Source organism: Rattus norvegicus, chromosome 1 (assembly GCF_036323735.1).
Source record: "Rattus norvegicus strain BN/NHsdMcwi chromosome 1, GRCr8, whole genome shotgun sequence".
NCBI lineage: Eukaryota > Metazoa > Chordata > Mammalia > Rodentia > Muridae > Rattus > Rattus norvegicus.
Genome location: NC_086019.1, coordinates 255,696,371 through 255,711,572, shown reverse-complemented (window position 1 = coordinate 255,711,572; position 15,202 = coordinate 255,696,371). Strand labels below are relative to the sequence as shown.

Here is a 15,202-nt window from a genome sequence, read left to right as displayed (position 1 = left end):
GAGTATTTCAACTCCCAACACCCATCTCAGACTTGGACACCACATGTCTAAGTATTCGGGATTTTCCAAGAAAATAAAATTCCCAGTTTTGAGCCTGACCTTGAGGTCTCTTTACACGGGGTACAGTACCCAAACTGCCTTGTTGCTAGAGGAAGAGCAGGGAGCTGTTGACACTTCAGCTCTTCCCAGGGGACCTCCAGATGAGACCCGGAGGACTGGAGCAAGACTCGGAGCCTGCGTACTGCACACATTGTCACCATGGAAATAGCGATGATCCTTCAAGCCTCAGGTTTAGAGTAAGTGGCCATTCCTTACTGAGAGCTTTTTTTTTTCCCCTGGGGGAGGCAGGGTTTGAGTCAGGGCTTCTCTATGTCGCAAGCCCTGGCTATCCTGGACTCACTTTGTAGATCAGGCTCACAAATCCACCTGCCTCTGAGAGGTTCTTAGCAGAGTTAACCTTGGATTTGAAGGTATGCGATTTAAGCATGTGATTGCCAAAGTCTGATGGAGAATTGGGCTCAGTCTCATTTCTTGTCTTGCCTGCTTGTCTCCTGTGCTTTCAGGACCTCAGGGCCACTAACAGCAGCAGGAAACGCTTCACCATATTTATTCCCCTTCAGGTCATCTACCAGGTCAAAAACGACATTTAAGACAAGGTCCATATAACCAATTCCTTTATCCTAGGACTTACAGAACATTCATACCTGGGAGTTATGAGCACAGATACGGCCCTCGGAAGGAAAATGAAATCACGTTGCAAGAGGGTAAATAGCAATCTAATTGAACCTTTTGGACATTAACGAGGGATATGTCATTAGATTGCATTGCCTTCAAGAAATGTAAGACAGGAGGGCATGTAGCTCAGTGGTGGAACACTTGCCTGACCCTGTGCAGTTGCCAGAAGTCACTGCCGGGCTAGGGGACGTTCCTGCTGCCCTGTAGACTCTCCAGGGTCCTCCTGCTTTGTATCTGTGTCCTTGAAGCACTGAGCTTAGTAAAGCTCAGAGATGAACAGGCACAGGAGTGTGACAGGAGGCCCAGCGTTCCTCACAGCACAACTACCTCCATATTCCTAGGGCATTTTCTGATGCTCTGCCATCTCTTTCTTTTTTCTTTTTTTTTTTTTTTTGGAGCTGGGGACCGAACCCAGGGCCTTGTGCTTCCTGGGCAAGCGCTCTGCCACTGAGCTAAATCCCCAACCCGCTCTGCCATCTCAAGAACCGTCTAGACAAAGATCCAGCCACAGTGGTTAGTCCAGAGGGCACTGCCATGGCCATCTTCCTGCCCTGATGATCTGTGCCCTGTGTCTAGGGAAAGAGCTAGACACTTGACCAGGGTATGGGTGCATTCATTCTCCTTCCAGGAAATGATCAGACAGACAGGGTTTAAAGTCAGTCTTGTCAGTATGCCACTGAAACGTTCCCACACAGGACAAGGGTGAAGACAGACATCACGGTCAAATGCAGTAGGGACTCTTGAGCCCCTCGAAGCCTGATTCTCAGCATGGGCTTGTTTGGCATGTGAAGTAAAATTAAAGGATTTCAGGAAGGGGCAGCCAATTCGTGGATTCACCAAGCACCTTAAAACTCAGCCAGAAGATGTGGGTCTTGTCACCCAAGTGACAACAAAAGATGAGGGTCATTCTTAGGTATGTGCCTCCCATACCTGTGGCCTTGAGTCACTTCAGGGTGACTCACCCGAGAGCCGATGTTCCTCACTGGTTTGGAGGACTTAAATAGCCAGGCTCATCTACAGGAGCCAACTGAAAAGAAGCCTGTGCAGAGGAGCGTACTACTGCCAAGGGAAACCTTATTTCCCTCTGCCTCGCTGCTGTGTGCCTGGGCAAGTGCAGTGGAGACTTCTGTTGTTTCCTAGCTGATGAGGGCAAACCTCATTCCTTGGAAGAACATCCCCAGAACCAGCTGTACCAGGCTGTAACACTCAACTTGCATTTCCATAAACAAGAGACTTTGCAACGTCTGTCCTAAGGAGAGGCCCCGATGTGATTCAGTCCCAAACTTTCCCACCAGTAAAGCCATGTAATTGGGCAGGGGACCAAGTGTGAAGGAAACAAGGTAGGTGGTATTACACAGAGGAAAGAGGGAACACACAGCTGCTAAAAGGGTGAACAGAAAATCATTTATCTAAATAGAATAATAGAAATGAACAAAACCTTTTAAAAACAATCACAAGATTTACAAATAAATTGGTACAAATAAATAGGTATTGTAAATCTACAACATTTGAATTATAAACGCGTCCGTTATGACAGCTTGTGAAGTTTGTGCACGTGACCTGTGTTTAGTTTTCCATTGATGTCACTGCTCAGATGCATGAAATGTACGCTGTGGTACAGTGGGTACAGCTGAGGAGGATGGAAATCAGACAATTACGTTAGGCCCAAGGCAATGTTGGTAACTGTACCATAACACCGGGAAGGGCCATATTCGGAGCCTAGATGGGCAGCTTCCATTGCAGATAGAGTCTGCAGTAAAAGTTGAGGAGTAGAGGCCATCAGTCTGGGACCAAGAAGGTGATCTGGCTTGTGTGTGGATGAGGACAGAAGCTCTGGTCTCAGCCATATGCTACCACTGCATAGGAAGGAGACCCAACCACCATAAAACCACTTCTGCGGTAACGCATGGAGACAGAAGCACTGCCTCCATCCACCTCCCAAATACGGGCCATCAGGAATGAGTGGGTAAGGCAATGAAGGAAGCTGTGTAAAAGCAGCAATATGGGTGGGTTTTTTCCTTTTAAACAAAAAGATACCACCACCCTCTCACCCGATAAGGAACAGCAGAACACTAGGCTCAATGGATGAGGGGCTTCAAAACAGTGTCTTAGTCACAAATGATATACTAACATAGAGACATATGTACATAATAAATAATATAAAATAAAGCATATACATTTGTGGACTCAAAGGACTGCAGAAATAAGAAAAGTCAGTAGGTTGATGAGACTCTTCACAGTAGACCTGACATGGGGAGTCGTGAGTCAGAAGCTAGGGGGCTCTCCAGGGAATGAGTCTTCGCTTCCCTTGGTTCTAGAGGTCTGGGACCCCAGCAGTTTCTATGTGAGAAACCTGAGTCTCCAAGAAGAGCAGGCACTCAGGTCTGTCAGGCCCCTTTGATAGTTATCTTTTGGGCGACTCGAAGAATCCAGCCCCAGAAGCAAATCCGCATGGATCACATGTGAGCAACATCAGAACATACCCTTCTAAGTGAAACTGGACAGAACCCCGAAACATCGTCATCTGAAAATGCTGACCCATATCTCTCCCACCTTCCAGCTGTGTATATAAAACGCTAGAACCTGACTCTTGCCGTTTTTGCTTCAAGTACTGCCTGGCATCCCCTCAAAAAGCATTTCAGACTGCAGCTGAGGTGTCTCAGTGGCTCTGGAATAAAAAGGTTGCATGAGCTGTGTCAGCCACAGGGAGCTAAGAAGCAAAGGTGCTCACTTTAGCTGCAGTGTATGGACTGCTCCCTCTGCCTGACTGAGGTGGCCATGGGGCTGCAGCATGACTGGGGACACTCCAGAAAGAAAACCAGTAAATCATTGATTCCAGGAGGAGACCCAAGATTAGTACCAGCAGCGCAGCCTTGGAGCACTGTTCATCCTTCAACTAGAAGCAAATGAAGCTCAAGTTCATCTTCTCATCAGCCACTCAAGCACGGAAGGAAATGGCCCTGAGGTATACAAGTCCACTGCGTAGGTTCTGCATTTGATAAATTTGTATGGGAAAAACTTCCAAATCCTCCCACTGTCACTTCTATATTCACCTCAAAATTCCTCCAAATTCTGGGCTAGCCTACAACTTACCCAGTTATCCTTGTTGGACAGAAGCACCACAAGCCTATGGCCCAGAAAGGAAGCAAACATAGCCCAGGAAAGAGCCTGGTCCCTCAGAAAAAAGGGGGTGCATACTGGTACCTAAGTAACTAAAGAGCCATCAGTCCTTCAGAAGGAAAGCAGAGGAATCATGCCAAGCCACAGGGGTTTAAGACTACATGGTGTCTGAAGAAGCCACCCTCTCATCTTGCTCTTTAGTCCAGGGGACAAGGTGTGTGTACATTGTGCCAGTCCAGAGAGTTAATCTGCTTGGGTCCATCCCGGGAGACCTCATACCCTGGGTCCAGGCACAGTGACTGTGGCAGATCTCTGATAACCTTAAGAGAAGGACAGGCTAAGTCACCCAGCACCTCCTTGGCTTTGCTCCTTGACCCAAATAATTTGCGGGCTGAAGTTCATGGTCCCTGTGTAACTCAAAATCCTGTTGCTCCACTTTCTAATGCGTTTGGATCTACCATGTTTTCCTAGACTTGGAAAAACTGGTCCTTTAGCTGCACAGAACTGGGGATGGCAAGGTGACTTTTCACAGTTAGTGTTCCGTATCAGTGTGAAGTTCTGCATTGAACGCCTGCACACGTTTCTTGGAATAACATGAGAAACTTAGTTGTGGTTCAGCTCCCTTCACGTGAGGTCAACTATGCCCACAGAGAGTATGAAACAGGCGGCACCTTCAAATTAGGATCCAAAGTTCAAGCTAGTTGACTAGCACCCCAATACTCATGTATAAATGTCAGGATTCTGTTTTCCTAAGGCGTTATTAGAGGTTGAACTTGTGTGACGGACAGACAAAGGGCAGTAAATGAAGGACCCTCATTAACAGTGACAGTGTCCCAGCAATGTCTGCCCACAGGGCATCTAGTTATAGGTGCTGTTCTGTCCTCTGGCTGGCAGCAGAGGAACGGGCAGGCCCACAGCAACCAGAACTAACAAGGCCTGAGTCTGCTTTGCCTGGACCCTCCCTTCCACATACAGCACATACAGCAGCTCAGGAGGGATTACAGGTAGGGGCTACAAAGGAAGAGCCCTAAACCTGGCCACTCTACTACTTGCCAGTCTCTCTTGGCTGGGAAGTCCATGGGGTGAGGCCAGAGATGGTATGTGCCATTCATAGCCAAGATCCACTCTGAAGGGCAAAGAGCCAGTGTTTCCTTCTGTTGTCTCAGGAGTTGGCTTGGGAGGGGGAGACTTGGAAAAATTGTTCACTCAGATGCAAACCCTGTTTGAAGATTGAGGTGTCTCCCCAGCATCTCAAACTATGGCCAGGTCACCTTTGTGCACTCGGGGATGAGGGAGGAACTATTCTGAGTCCCTGGTTATAGAAGTAAGTAGTCAATGGTAATTAGTTCATTAATCAGAAATTAACACAGAGCTGGCAGGCCATAGCCTCTATCTTTGAGAACCCCACTCCTCGGCTTTGAAGAGAACTCTACAGTTAGCAGCCGCAGCAGGTGGTGACTGATGCTCTCCCAGCTTCCTAGAGTCACCCACCTCTAGGATCCATGAGAGAGGACGACCAAGGTGCTTCTCTCCCCGAGGCTCCTTCCAGCAGCAAGGCTGACAGAGGCAGCTATGCACCACGCCTGAGGGGCTGACAGAGTGGGGGCTTGGCTCTCCAGGCCTCAGGGAGGAGGCCAGCCAGACGCTTGGTGGTGGAAAGGCCCTGACCTGGCCACACCCAGAGAGCTCACATCACATATTATGCTCCTTTGAAAACTGATTTTTTTTTTTTGGCTTGGAAGTTTGAAAGGGGGGTACTCACAGCGTGGGGTTCCCCATGGTAGTAACTTCATTCCAAGGTGGCAGGCCAGGTGCCAGTAGCAGGTCACTCAGCTCCTTTAAAGGCCACTCTCAATGACCCTCCACTAAGTGTGTCTGCCTTTCTCAACCAGAACACTCCAGGACCACCGCCCAACACTCAGTGGACATGGCACAGAGGCCCATGCCGAGGTCTGCAGGTGTGGCAGTGACAGAGCGCCTGCCAAGTATGCACATGGCCCCATGTGGGTTCCAGTCCTAGTGTGCACACGCACAGAGTTTTCAGTCATCAGCAATTCATCAAAAGATCAACCCACCATGCCGCCCGCCCAGAGTCCACCCTGGGGTTAGCAGACCTCCTACCTGAAGGAGGAGGCTGATGCCAAGCCTGAGGGTTTCCTGTTGCAGGAAGCCCAGGCACACGAAGGCTCTCTTCTTTAGCAGTGACCAGGGTGATGAGAATCCCACTGAACACTATGGCCAGGAGTTCATTTGAGTGTATGAGCACTGCCAGCAAATGCAAGTGAGGGACCACTTAAGCCACTGGAGCAGAGCCTGCTGACGTGAATTTCACAACACATGGTAAAGTTTGTATTAAAGTAAGACGGAGACACACATGAAATGGTCACAGCACACATTTGGTCTCTGAATCCATTCGGGGTTAAACTGGCTCTGGCTGTATGGGCGGCTCTCTGGCACTGGCCACATCTGAAGCAGGAGGCACCTTTGGGCAGGGTCACTGCCACTTCTGAGACCCAGAGGCCAGGGACAACATGCTAGGGGCACTTGGCTCTATGGGAGGAAGGGTATTCCATTAAAAACATGGGATCAGAAATGTCTGGGCGCACTGTCAGCCTCCTGCCCCAACCCCACCCGCCCCATTCAGATAATACACGAATTCCAGAGGAGAGAGCACTCCTGTCGCCGCCACACCACGTGTTCATTAGGAAGCCCCATGGAAGTTTCCATTTGGCACCTGCAGCAGCTTGGGTTAGCAAGAGTGAGGGGTGAGGAGGTGAGGGTGTGGTTAGCTGATGGCCCAGCCCACCCCAGGTTACAGGAATGGGGGATGAAGCCATTGCCTCCTGCCAATCATAAACCATAGGTTTAAAATTCATTAACATTCATTTTGGTGATAAAAATTCCTTAGGGTGGGTGAAAATCACATTCCCAAGCAAACGTTAACCCTTCCTGAGGGAAAGGGACTTGGTTAGACATATGTTCAAAAGGACGCTACGTGCAGAGAGGGCACCTGCAGCTTCTGCCGACACCCACAGTGACGACAGACTTGGCACGTTTTGCAGTGACAGGATTTTCTTCATTCATCCTTCAAGTTCGACAGCGACACCCACCGGGCACGGAGGAAAGGTATTCCTCCTAGGGATGGCCAAGGAAGGCCACTAAAGGGACAAGTCCATCCTGTCAGGGTCACATGGTGGGGCTACAGCAGAGTTAGCTCAGAAAGACCAACTTCAAACTCTGCAAAAGACACTTAAAAACAAAAACATGATCTCTTGGAAAAAAAATAAATGCAACGATTTTTAAATTCATGCAAATTGAGGGATGAAAGAAACGATAAAAGGTTCTGAAAAAATAAACATGATTCTATTTGGGCGGAAGAAGTTTGTCTCTGAATTCTTGAAAGCCATGCCCCAGCTGTGGATGTCACGTGTCCGGTTTCCATCCCTCCCCAAGCCGTCCTCCGCAGCTTCCAGGGAAGGGGGCAAAGTCTTTGGTCTCAATGCTGTAGGACGCAGCATGGCAGACAAGCTCACACTAGTGGAAGTCACGGTCAGACCAAGTCCAGGAGGGCAGGACAAGGGGGCCCGAGGGGCCCTAGATGGCGCCTTCACTGTGCAGGCTGTGGTTGGCCTTATTGTGTGACACACAGTTCTGTTCATTGAGCAAGTTGGCCGTCTCGTCTGGCAAGCCGTCATGCATCTCCGTAAGAGTCAATTCAATTTTAGTGTTTTCACTGTCTGAAGACTGAGGCGTTTTGTCCATCCGGGACGCCATCAAGGCATTTTGGTATTGCTGTCTGGAGATCTGAGGCCAGAAGAGGACACAGAAAACAAACCGAGAGAACTTACTTTTAGGTTCTCTTGTCTCTTAACACTGTATCACACACCGAATACCCCAAAAGGCTTTTGCTCTAGAAGAGAATCATCCTTGAGTAGAAACCGAGCCACTCTGTGAAGTTCAAGTTGATTCCAGAGATCCAGCCAGCTCGCACCACTGGAACCATTTCTACATCTTGCCTCTTACATTCAGAGACAAGAAAAATGGAGATCAGCTTCCACCAGCTAAAGCCGCTTGGGTCTCGGAAAGATGTCTAATTCAGGCTAAGACAAGACCCCATGTCCAGGGCAGAGGCAACCTCAGTGCTTTGCAGGGGAAGCAGAGAGTCACCAGCCACAGGCTCCAGAGAGCTGGACATGGCTTCCTCCCATCTGCTCCAGCTCCCTGCCATGGCCACGTTTGCTTTGGCTGCTCATGGGATGGAACCGAGATCAGTGTGTTCCTCAACCTGTGCTGGGCCCAGAAGAGGAAGGCGGGTGTTTTGAGAGCAAAGGGGAGGCTGTCAGGGAAGTGGCCATACCTGCCAGATCCAGCCACACAGCCCTCCCCACTCACCTTGACGAACTGTAGGTCGGAGAGGGCTCGCACTGAGTAATCGGGGATGTAGACTTGTAGGAATGAAGAGCTGAGCTGGTTGTTGCTGCTCCCCAAGGTGGGTGTCATGGCATCAATCCGGTCGCTCCGACTGAGAGAGTCCGAGTGATTCAGGCCGCAGGGGCGAGGAGGTGACTTATTTTCACCTAGGAAAGGGAAGAAAAGCAGTCTTTACTGCGCTGTAGGAAGAGCTGCTGGAGAAGGCTCGCTCCAATGAGAAGCAATCGCACGAGCACCCACGTGTCTTTCCCGCAGGTGCGTGCAGCTCAGCTGGGACAGACCAGGGTATAAAGGCCAACACTCTGTTGCTGGGAACCCGCCTTCCAGGGGACATCACTAGGTACAGATGAGGCTGAGGGTCAGGCCCAGGACACAGATGCTACCTGGTGCTAACAAGGGCCATGAAAGGCTCTTCATTATCCTTCCAAGAGCCAAAAGAAATTATTAAAGTCCCTCTGTCTCCTTTGCCTCTTAGCCATCAGCCAGCTCAGGTATGCCATCACGCTATGTGACAGGAAACCCTTGAGAGGCCTGCCTCAGTGTCTTGGTGATCCGGGTTTCTGCAGTGAGCTCCTTGGAGCAAGCATTCAGAAAGATCGAAGGGAGAAGGGTAGGAGAACCCAAGTGTTGTCAAAGATTCCTTAAAGCTTTTAAAAAAACGCGTATGGCTATTTTGCCTGTAGTGTATGTATTACATCTAGTGCCCAGAAGAGGGTGCTGGATCCCCGGAACTGGTATTTTTAGCTGCCATACGGTACCAGAATTGAACCTGAATCCCTCTGGAAAAGCAACAAAGTGCTCTGAGCCACTAAGCCGACTCTGCAGCCCCCATTCCTTGTAGCTTTAATAATGAAGTGTGTTAAAAATAAAACACCAGTTGGGTGTGGCAGCACACCGCCTTTGATCCCAGCACTGGAGAGGCAGGTGTATGGATCTCTAAGTTTGAGGCCAGCCTTGTCTACAGAGGGAGTTCCAGGCCAGCCAGGGCTACACAAAGAAACCCTGTCTCAAAAAACCAAACCAAACCAACCAATCAACCAACCAACCAACCAACCAACCAACCAAATACTAACTAAAGCCCACGCCCTCGCTGAGGCGGCCTCTTCTATCCCACCCTTCCAACCATCTGCTCACATTAGATGGGCTCTGAATAACAGAATGCCACAAGAGTAAAGGGGACCCATGTTCCCATCTTCCAAAGCCCCCAGAAAAGAGCCAGCCTATGGCAGGTCCTGCCTTCCAACTATCAAAGTCTGCCACTGTGGCCATGTCTGCCTCCTACTTCAAGTGGCAGGCTTATCAGTGCCACTGAGCAACTTGAAACCAGCCTGAAGAGCCTGAAGTGCCATGTTCCGCTAGTGTCCCTCTCTTTACAGTAGGACTAAAACCCTCACCACCGAGCCCATTTGGGAACTCCCCTTAGGGCTTCCAGGCCACATCTCCCTCTTCCAGCAGATCTGTCACAGCTCACAGTGCTGGCTTCCCACAAGTCAGCATCTGGTTCAATAGTGCCCCCTACTGTCCCTGCCACCTCCAGAGAGAAGGGCGTGGTAATAGCCAGAGCTTTACACTTAGAGCAGAACTTTGAACAGGTGACCCAACTCTGCCCAACTTCAGAGTCGTTTCTGTGAACTGCACAGTGGTACCCAGCTCACGGAAGATACAGCGCTGAGCACAGCCTCACGCCCAGTGAGTGCTGGATAGAGGTTGATGGGCTCCCCTTTCTCCTGTTAGCCTCTCATCACCATGCTCCGGGATCAAGCCTTTCTACACAATGATGTCACCTAGTATGACAGATCTCTCTTTTGAACAAAGAATCCCAGGACTGTACCTCTAAATTTCAACCACAGATCATGTTTCTGCACATATTTTTGTTTAATATATTTAGTATTTTTTCTGAACGGACTTTATGCTTCTGTGGGTCTACAAACAAAGCTTCCAATGTAAAGAACAAGATATCCTTATTAAAATACAGTGTAAAAGTCAAACCGACATCATTATTTTAAAGATATTATGAAAGTAAAATTAAAAATTGAGGGGTTTGTTTAGTTGTATGAAGACATTTTGAAAAGGTTATTAAGAAAGAGTAGTTGATATGAAGCTGTCTTTTCTATGAGTGTGTATGTATGTTGTTGTTGAGATTAGGTCTCCCACTATGTAGACCAGGCTGGCCTGGAGCTCACTATGTAAACCAGGCTGGCTTGGAGCTCACTTCGTAGACCAGGCTGACCTGGAACTCAGAGACCCACCTACCTATTTCTCTCCTGAATGCTGTCCACATAGATTTTTAAAACAGTGTTTAATTCTACGGTTTCACGGTATTAACGGCAAGGCACCCAGTAGGCTCACTGCTTCTTGGCTAGACCCCCAGGTGGTGGTCAGAGCCTGGGTTCTTCTGGACTCCCAGTTAGTGAACACTGGATTCTGGTTGGCTTGTTGGACCCGTGTGTGCGTGTGTGCGTGTGTGTGTGTGTGTGTGTGTGTGTGTGCGCTCATGCACGCACATGCATGCATGCACACATCATGGACCTGTTGTTTTGCCCGTCATCGCAGCCACAGTCTGGAGAAGCCGCCCATTTCCCATATTCATCCTATAGAGCCATGGGCCTGTCCTGATTGGCTGGGAGCACACCCTATGGCTTTAATACAGTGCTCAGCATCTAAGGACAATATTAAAATCTTAGCACCAAGTAAAGAAAGAGTGGCCAGTGGCACTAAGCCTCCTTGACAGGAAAGCAGCAAACCTTGAGAAACAACTGCACCGCCTGTGTTTCCAACAGACTCACGCTCAACTTTTGCTCACAAAACATAGTTAATTATAAGTTTAATTATATTTAAAGCTAATATAAAGTTATTGTAAAAAGAGGGAAGTCATGGACCCTTGTGACAGTTTGGGACAATCTGCAATGGGTCAGAGAGATTTCATGGGTTTTCTGTGGTGGTTTGCTGCTTTTCAGCGAGAGCTGTGTGTTTTCTCAAGAAGCCCTGGAAGTTTCTCTGACGAACAGGGATCTGGGCTCTGCTCACTATTCTAAGACCTGAGCAGAATGGCTGTCTGAAGGACACACAGTGTTCAATCCCAAGTGTGATCAAAACCAGCAGGCAGGAGCTGCCTCACTCAGCAAGCGCGTGCTGCTCCAGGGTGTAGCTCATTCTGGTCCTAGCCTCTGGCCGAAAGCCCTGGCCCGGCTGTGGAGACAGGGGCAACACTGGGTTTGACTTAATCACAGCTCCTTTTCCTTCTAGGAATCTCACGGAACCTTCTCTACAGTTAACCGTGCTGGGCCCTAATGCAGTTCCCAAACAGAGCAGTGGGGCTGTCTGAGTTCTGACAGTCCTGCTTGTGTACTCTGGATGTCCCACTGAGTGGTTCATATCCAAATTTGGGTTCATATTTTGCTATCAAATTTGTATTTCACAGTTTTATGACAGCAATGAAGATGAGACATCAATTTGCTGGGCTTGGTGGCATCCAATCATAACCAACCATAACTTGGGAGGTAGAGACTGGAAGATAGTGAGTTCAAGGTCATCTTCAGATACATAGAAATTTCAAGTTTGAGGCCAGCCTGGGCTACAACAGACCTCATCTCAAAAACAAGGTAAAACAAAATCAAAACCTTTTGAGCTGGACATGGGGGGATACCCCCTAATCCCAGCAGTCAGGAGGCAGAGGCAGGTGGGGCCCTGTGTGGTGAGATCTGCTGCTCTACACTGTCAGTCTCCAGGACAGCCAGGGCTAAGACCTTACCTCAAATCCAAACAAAAAACCCCTCTCAGTATTGGTTTACTTTGGTTTTCTGACTTTTTGCTTCAGTTCATCTTATCTATCCTACCCAGGAATCCTTTCTTTTGACACAGACTAGCAGGCAGAATAATGAACTGGGCCTCCTCTGCAAGGAGGCAGAGAAGGGGCTGGACCTGCAATGCCGGGACCCTGGAGGCAGGCAGGCTGTCTACCCTGCCCAGATGAAGCAGGCAGAGTAAACACCTCCAATGCTACAGAGACGGCAAAACTCGGATGACGTAATGGGCCTTGACTCATCGACTTCAGTGCCCCTGAAACAGCAGGCAAACAGCAAGCGTGAGGGAAGAACTGGAGATAGATGGAAGTTCGCGTGCCCCGCTCATCGGCCTGAGTAAATTAGCTCAGTGAGTAGCTTATGCTCGGATATGCCAAACTCAAAGAGAGTGCGCGTGTGTGCCTGCGTGTACGTGCGTGCGTGCGTAAGTATGCATGTATCTTCATGTTTGGTGTGTGTATGTGTATGTGGAGGCCAAAGGTCAACCTTGGGTGTCCCTCAGGAGCTGTCCACTTTGTTTAGACAGTGTCACTCACTGGGACCTGGGGCCCACTGATTGGCTCATCCGGCTGCCAGTCAGCTCAGGGTTCCACCTCCCCAGAATGGGGATCAAAACCACAGGTCACTAGGCTTGGCTTTGGGAGCTGGAGGTCGATCGGGTCTCCTTCCCCTTGCAGGCAGCATTTCAGCAACTGACCCGTGTTTTGAGCCTGTTGAGGTTTTGAAGTCAGGGTTTTACCCTGTAGCCATTCTGGCCTCAAACTCACTATGTAGCCAAGCTGTTCTTGAACACGTGTCAATCTTCGATTTTAGCCTTCTAAACACAGAGATTAGAGGTGTGGGCCACAGCAGACTTATGGAGACATTGATCAATTTCCGTCTAACATAGGCCTTGGCTCCTCCAAGTACCAGCGTTCCAGAGCTTGACTGAAGTTGGACTGTACGTACATTGCGTCAGTCAGATTGAAAACTCAAGCCGTATGGGGAAAAGGCCATACAGGAAAGTGGTGCCCAACGTGGTCTCTGGCAACCTTTCTTTCTTTGAGATAGGATCTTACTACATTAACCCTCAACTCTCCTGCCTCAGCTCCTGAGTGCTGGAATATGGATAGGTGTGCACCACAACAAGCTCGATCAAGGCTAAGCAATTTTAATTAAAGAAAGATTAAGACTTTTCTTTGTGGTGGCTGGCGCGTTAGCCTGGCCATGCTCTCCTGCAGGGAGGTAATCGGCTGCGGGGTAGGAATGTGCACGGCTGATACCAAACAAGGGCAAGACCCCGGGCAGCAGGGCCATCTGCCTGAGGAGGGAGATTCCCAGTCAGCTCACAGGGGAGAGAGTAACCCCAAATCATGGTGAGGGAGGGCCTTTTCTCACTTGCCAAGAAAAGTTCATGTCTCCCAAGATTTTGTCCAAATGGATCCTGGGAAATGAAAGCAGTCTAGACTTGGGCTCCGAGTCCCTTGGGTCCTGCAAACTCCACATCTCAGAACATGCTGAAGACCTGTGAGGTCCAGGCGGTGAGATGGGATGAGGACTAGGCACAGGCTAGTCACCACAGAGGCTTTCCCTATTCCCGTCCGTCACCAAGGTCCTGGCCCAGAGGTCCTTTCCAGCCCTCGGTGGCTTATGATTCCCTGGACACCTCATCTTAGGCAGCAACCCTAGTGTTAGGGCTAGCAGGAAGCTGGGGACGGCGCCGTGCGGCCCTGGTGGGCAGGTTTCCCCCAGGGTTAAGGCAGGCACTCGATCAATGGATCGGATTATGAGGAAGGAAGCATGCAGAGTTACCTGGAGAGCCCGCAGCTAACACCTCTGTCCTGCTGACAACAAAGGTGCGAGACAGGGACAAAGGAACTGGAAAATGGAGAAAAACAGGGTGAGACCGCATCGAAAGGCAGAGACAGATCTTCACATCCAAGGGACTGCAGTGGACGCTGTCTCACTAACATGAGCATTCGACCCGGGAAGTACCAAAGCCCGGGTGCTGTTATATAAAAGGAAGGGACACAAATGACTTTCCCAGAACATTATGCCACTGGGAAGAATCTCGTCCTTGTGCTCTTCTCTGGAAAGTTCTTAAACCCCCAACACCCCATTGAGGTTCACACTCCAAAACAAGCTGTTCTCATGTCTGAGTCACAGTTAGCCAGTAAGGCTGGAGGCTCAGCTGGTGGGGGCTCTGGGAAGAGGCCACGCGGGCACTGCAGCGCTCGCTCACCGTGCAGCCCAGCCCCTGATTACCCAACTCTCTGGGATTATTGGTTTCATAATTTTGGCTTGATATTTTGAATTGCTTGGGATGGCTGCAGATTTCAAAACAGAGGCGAATGTGTAGAATGCCATGCTCAGACTGCCTGAGAATGGCAGACAAAGGTTGGGCTTGGCACTGCTCACTCTGATGGGGGACTAGCCTGTGGCAGGGAAAACCCCAAGGGTAGGCCACGAAGGACCTTCCCACATGTCCCAACGATGGTGGGTTTTAATTTACTCCTTTGTTTCAAGACAAGGTCTCAACCTACAGCCCAGGCTGGCCTGGAACTTGCTATGTAGGCCATGCTGGCCTTAACCTGACAGCAGTCCCCTGCCTGTTTCCCGTTTCCCTAGTGAACAGCTGACTTTCCATTATTTGGGTGCGTGCACACACCATAGCACATATGTGGGAGTCCGTCTCCCTTTCCAACGTGTGCAGCTTAGGGATGACCCTCGACATACCTTCACCTGCTGATGCCATCCTCTTGACCAGACACAGGCAGGTGCTATCGTACTGTTCTGAGGGCACATCTCAATGAACACACAGACCCCAGACTGGAGGAGCTTTTGAAATGAATGACAGGAGCTTTCTGGTGCAGGGCCAGCTTTGCTGTCCTTTGTTGTCATGTTTTGATTGGTTTGAGAGGTCTCTTGTGGCCTAGGGTTAACCTCAAAATCACTACATAGCTCAGGCTAGCCTTACACCCCTGGTCCTCCCACCTCCTTCCCAAGGGCTGGAACTAGTGGTGTGGCCTAGTGGTGTGGCCTTTACTCCCAGTCTTTTACTGTCTTTTTCCTTACACTCTGGTTCAATATGGGCGAGGCTAGTGTTTAGGTCTAAATAGCCAGCGATCAGCAAA

At 49.6% G+C, this 15,202-nt stretch overlaps 1 protein-coding gene across 2 annotated transcripts in view; it reads right to left on the bottom strand.

The window, feature by feature from the left end:
- Positions 1 to 2,117: 2,117 nt before the first annotated feature.
- Positions 2,118 to 15,202, bottom strand: part of Cnnm2 (cyclin and CBS domain divalent metal cation transport mediator 2) — a 124,393-nt gene continuing 111,308 nt past the window's right edge. Inside the window, exons 6-8 of one of the 2 annotated variants that reach the window (NM_001011942.1) lie at positions 13,881 to 13,946; positions 8,248 to 8,432; positions 6,910 to 7,659 (exon numbers count right to left, since the gene is read on the bottom strand). In NM_001011942.1, the coding sequence (NP_001011942.1) occupies positions 7,450 to 7,659; positions 8,248 to 8,432; positions 13,881 to 13,946 (461 nt within the window). In that variant the 3' untranslated portion in view covers positions 6,910 to 7,449. Of the gene's footprint in view, positions 7,660 to 8,247; positions 8,433 to 13,880; positions 13,947 to 15,202 lie in introns of both variants that reach the window. The other variant, XM_006231471.5, reaches the window with a different exon arrangement.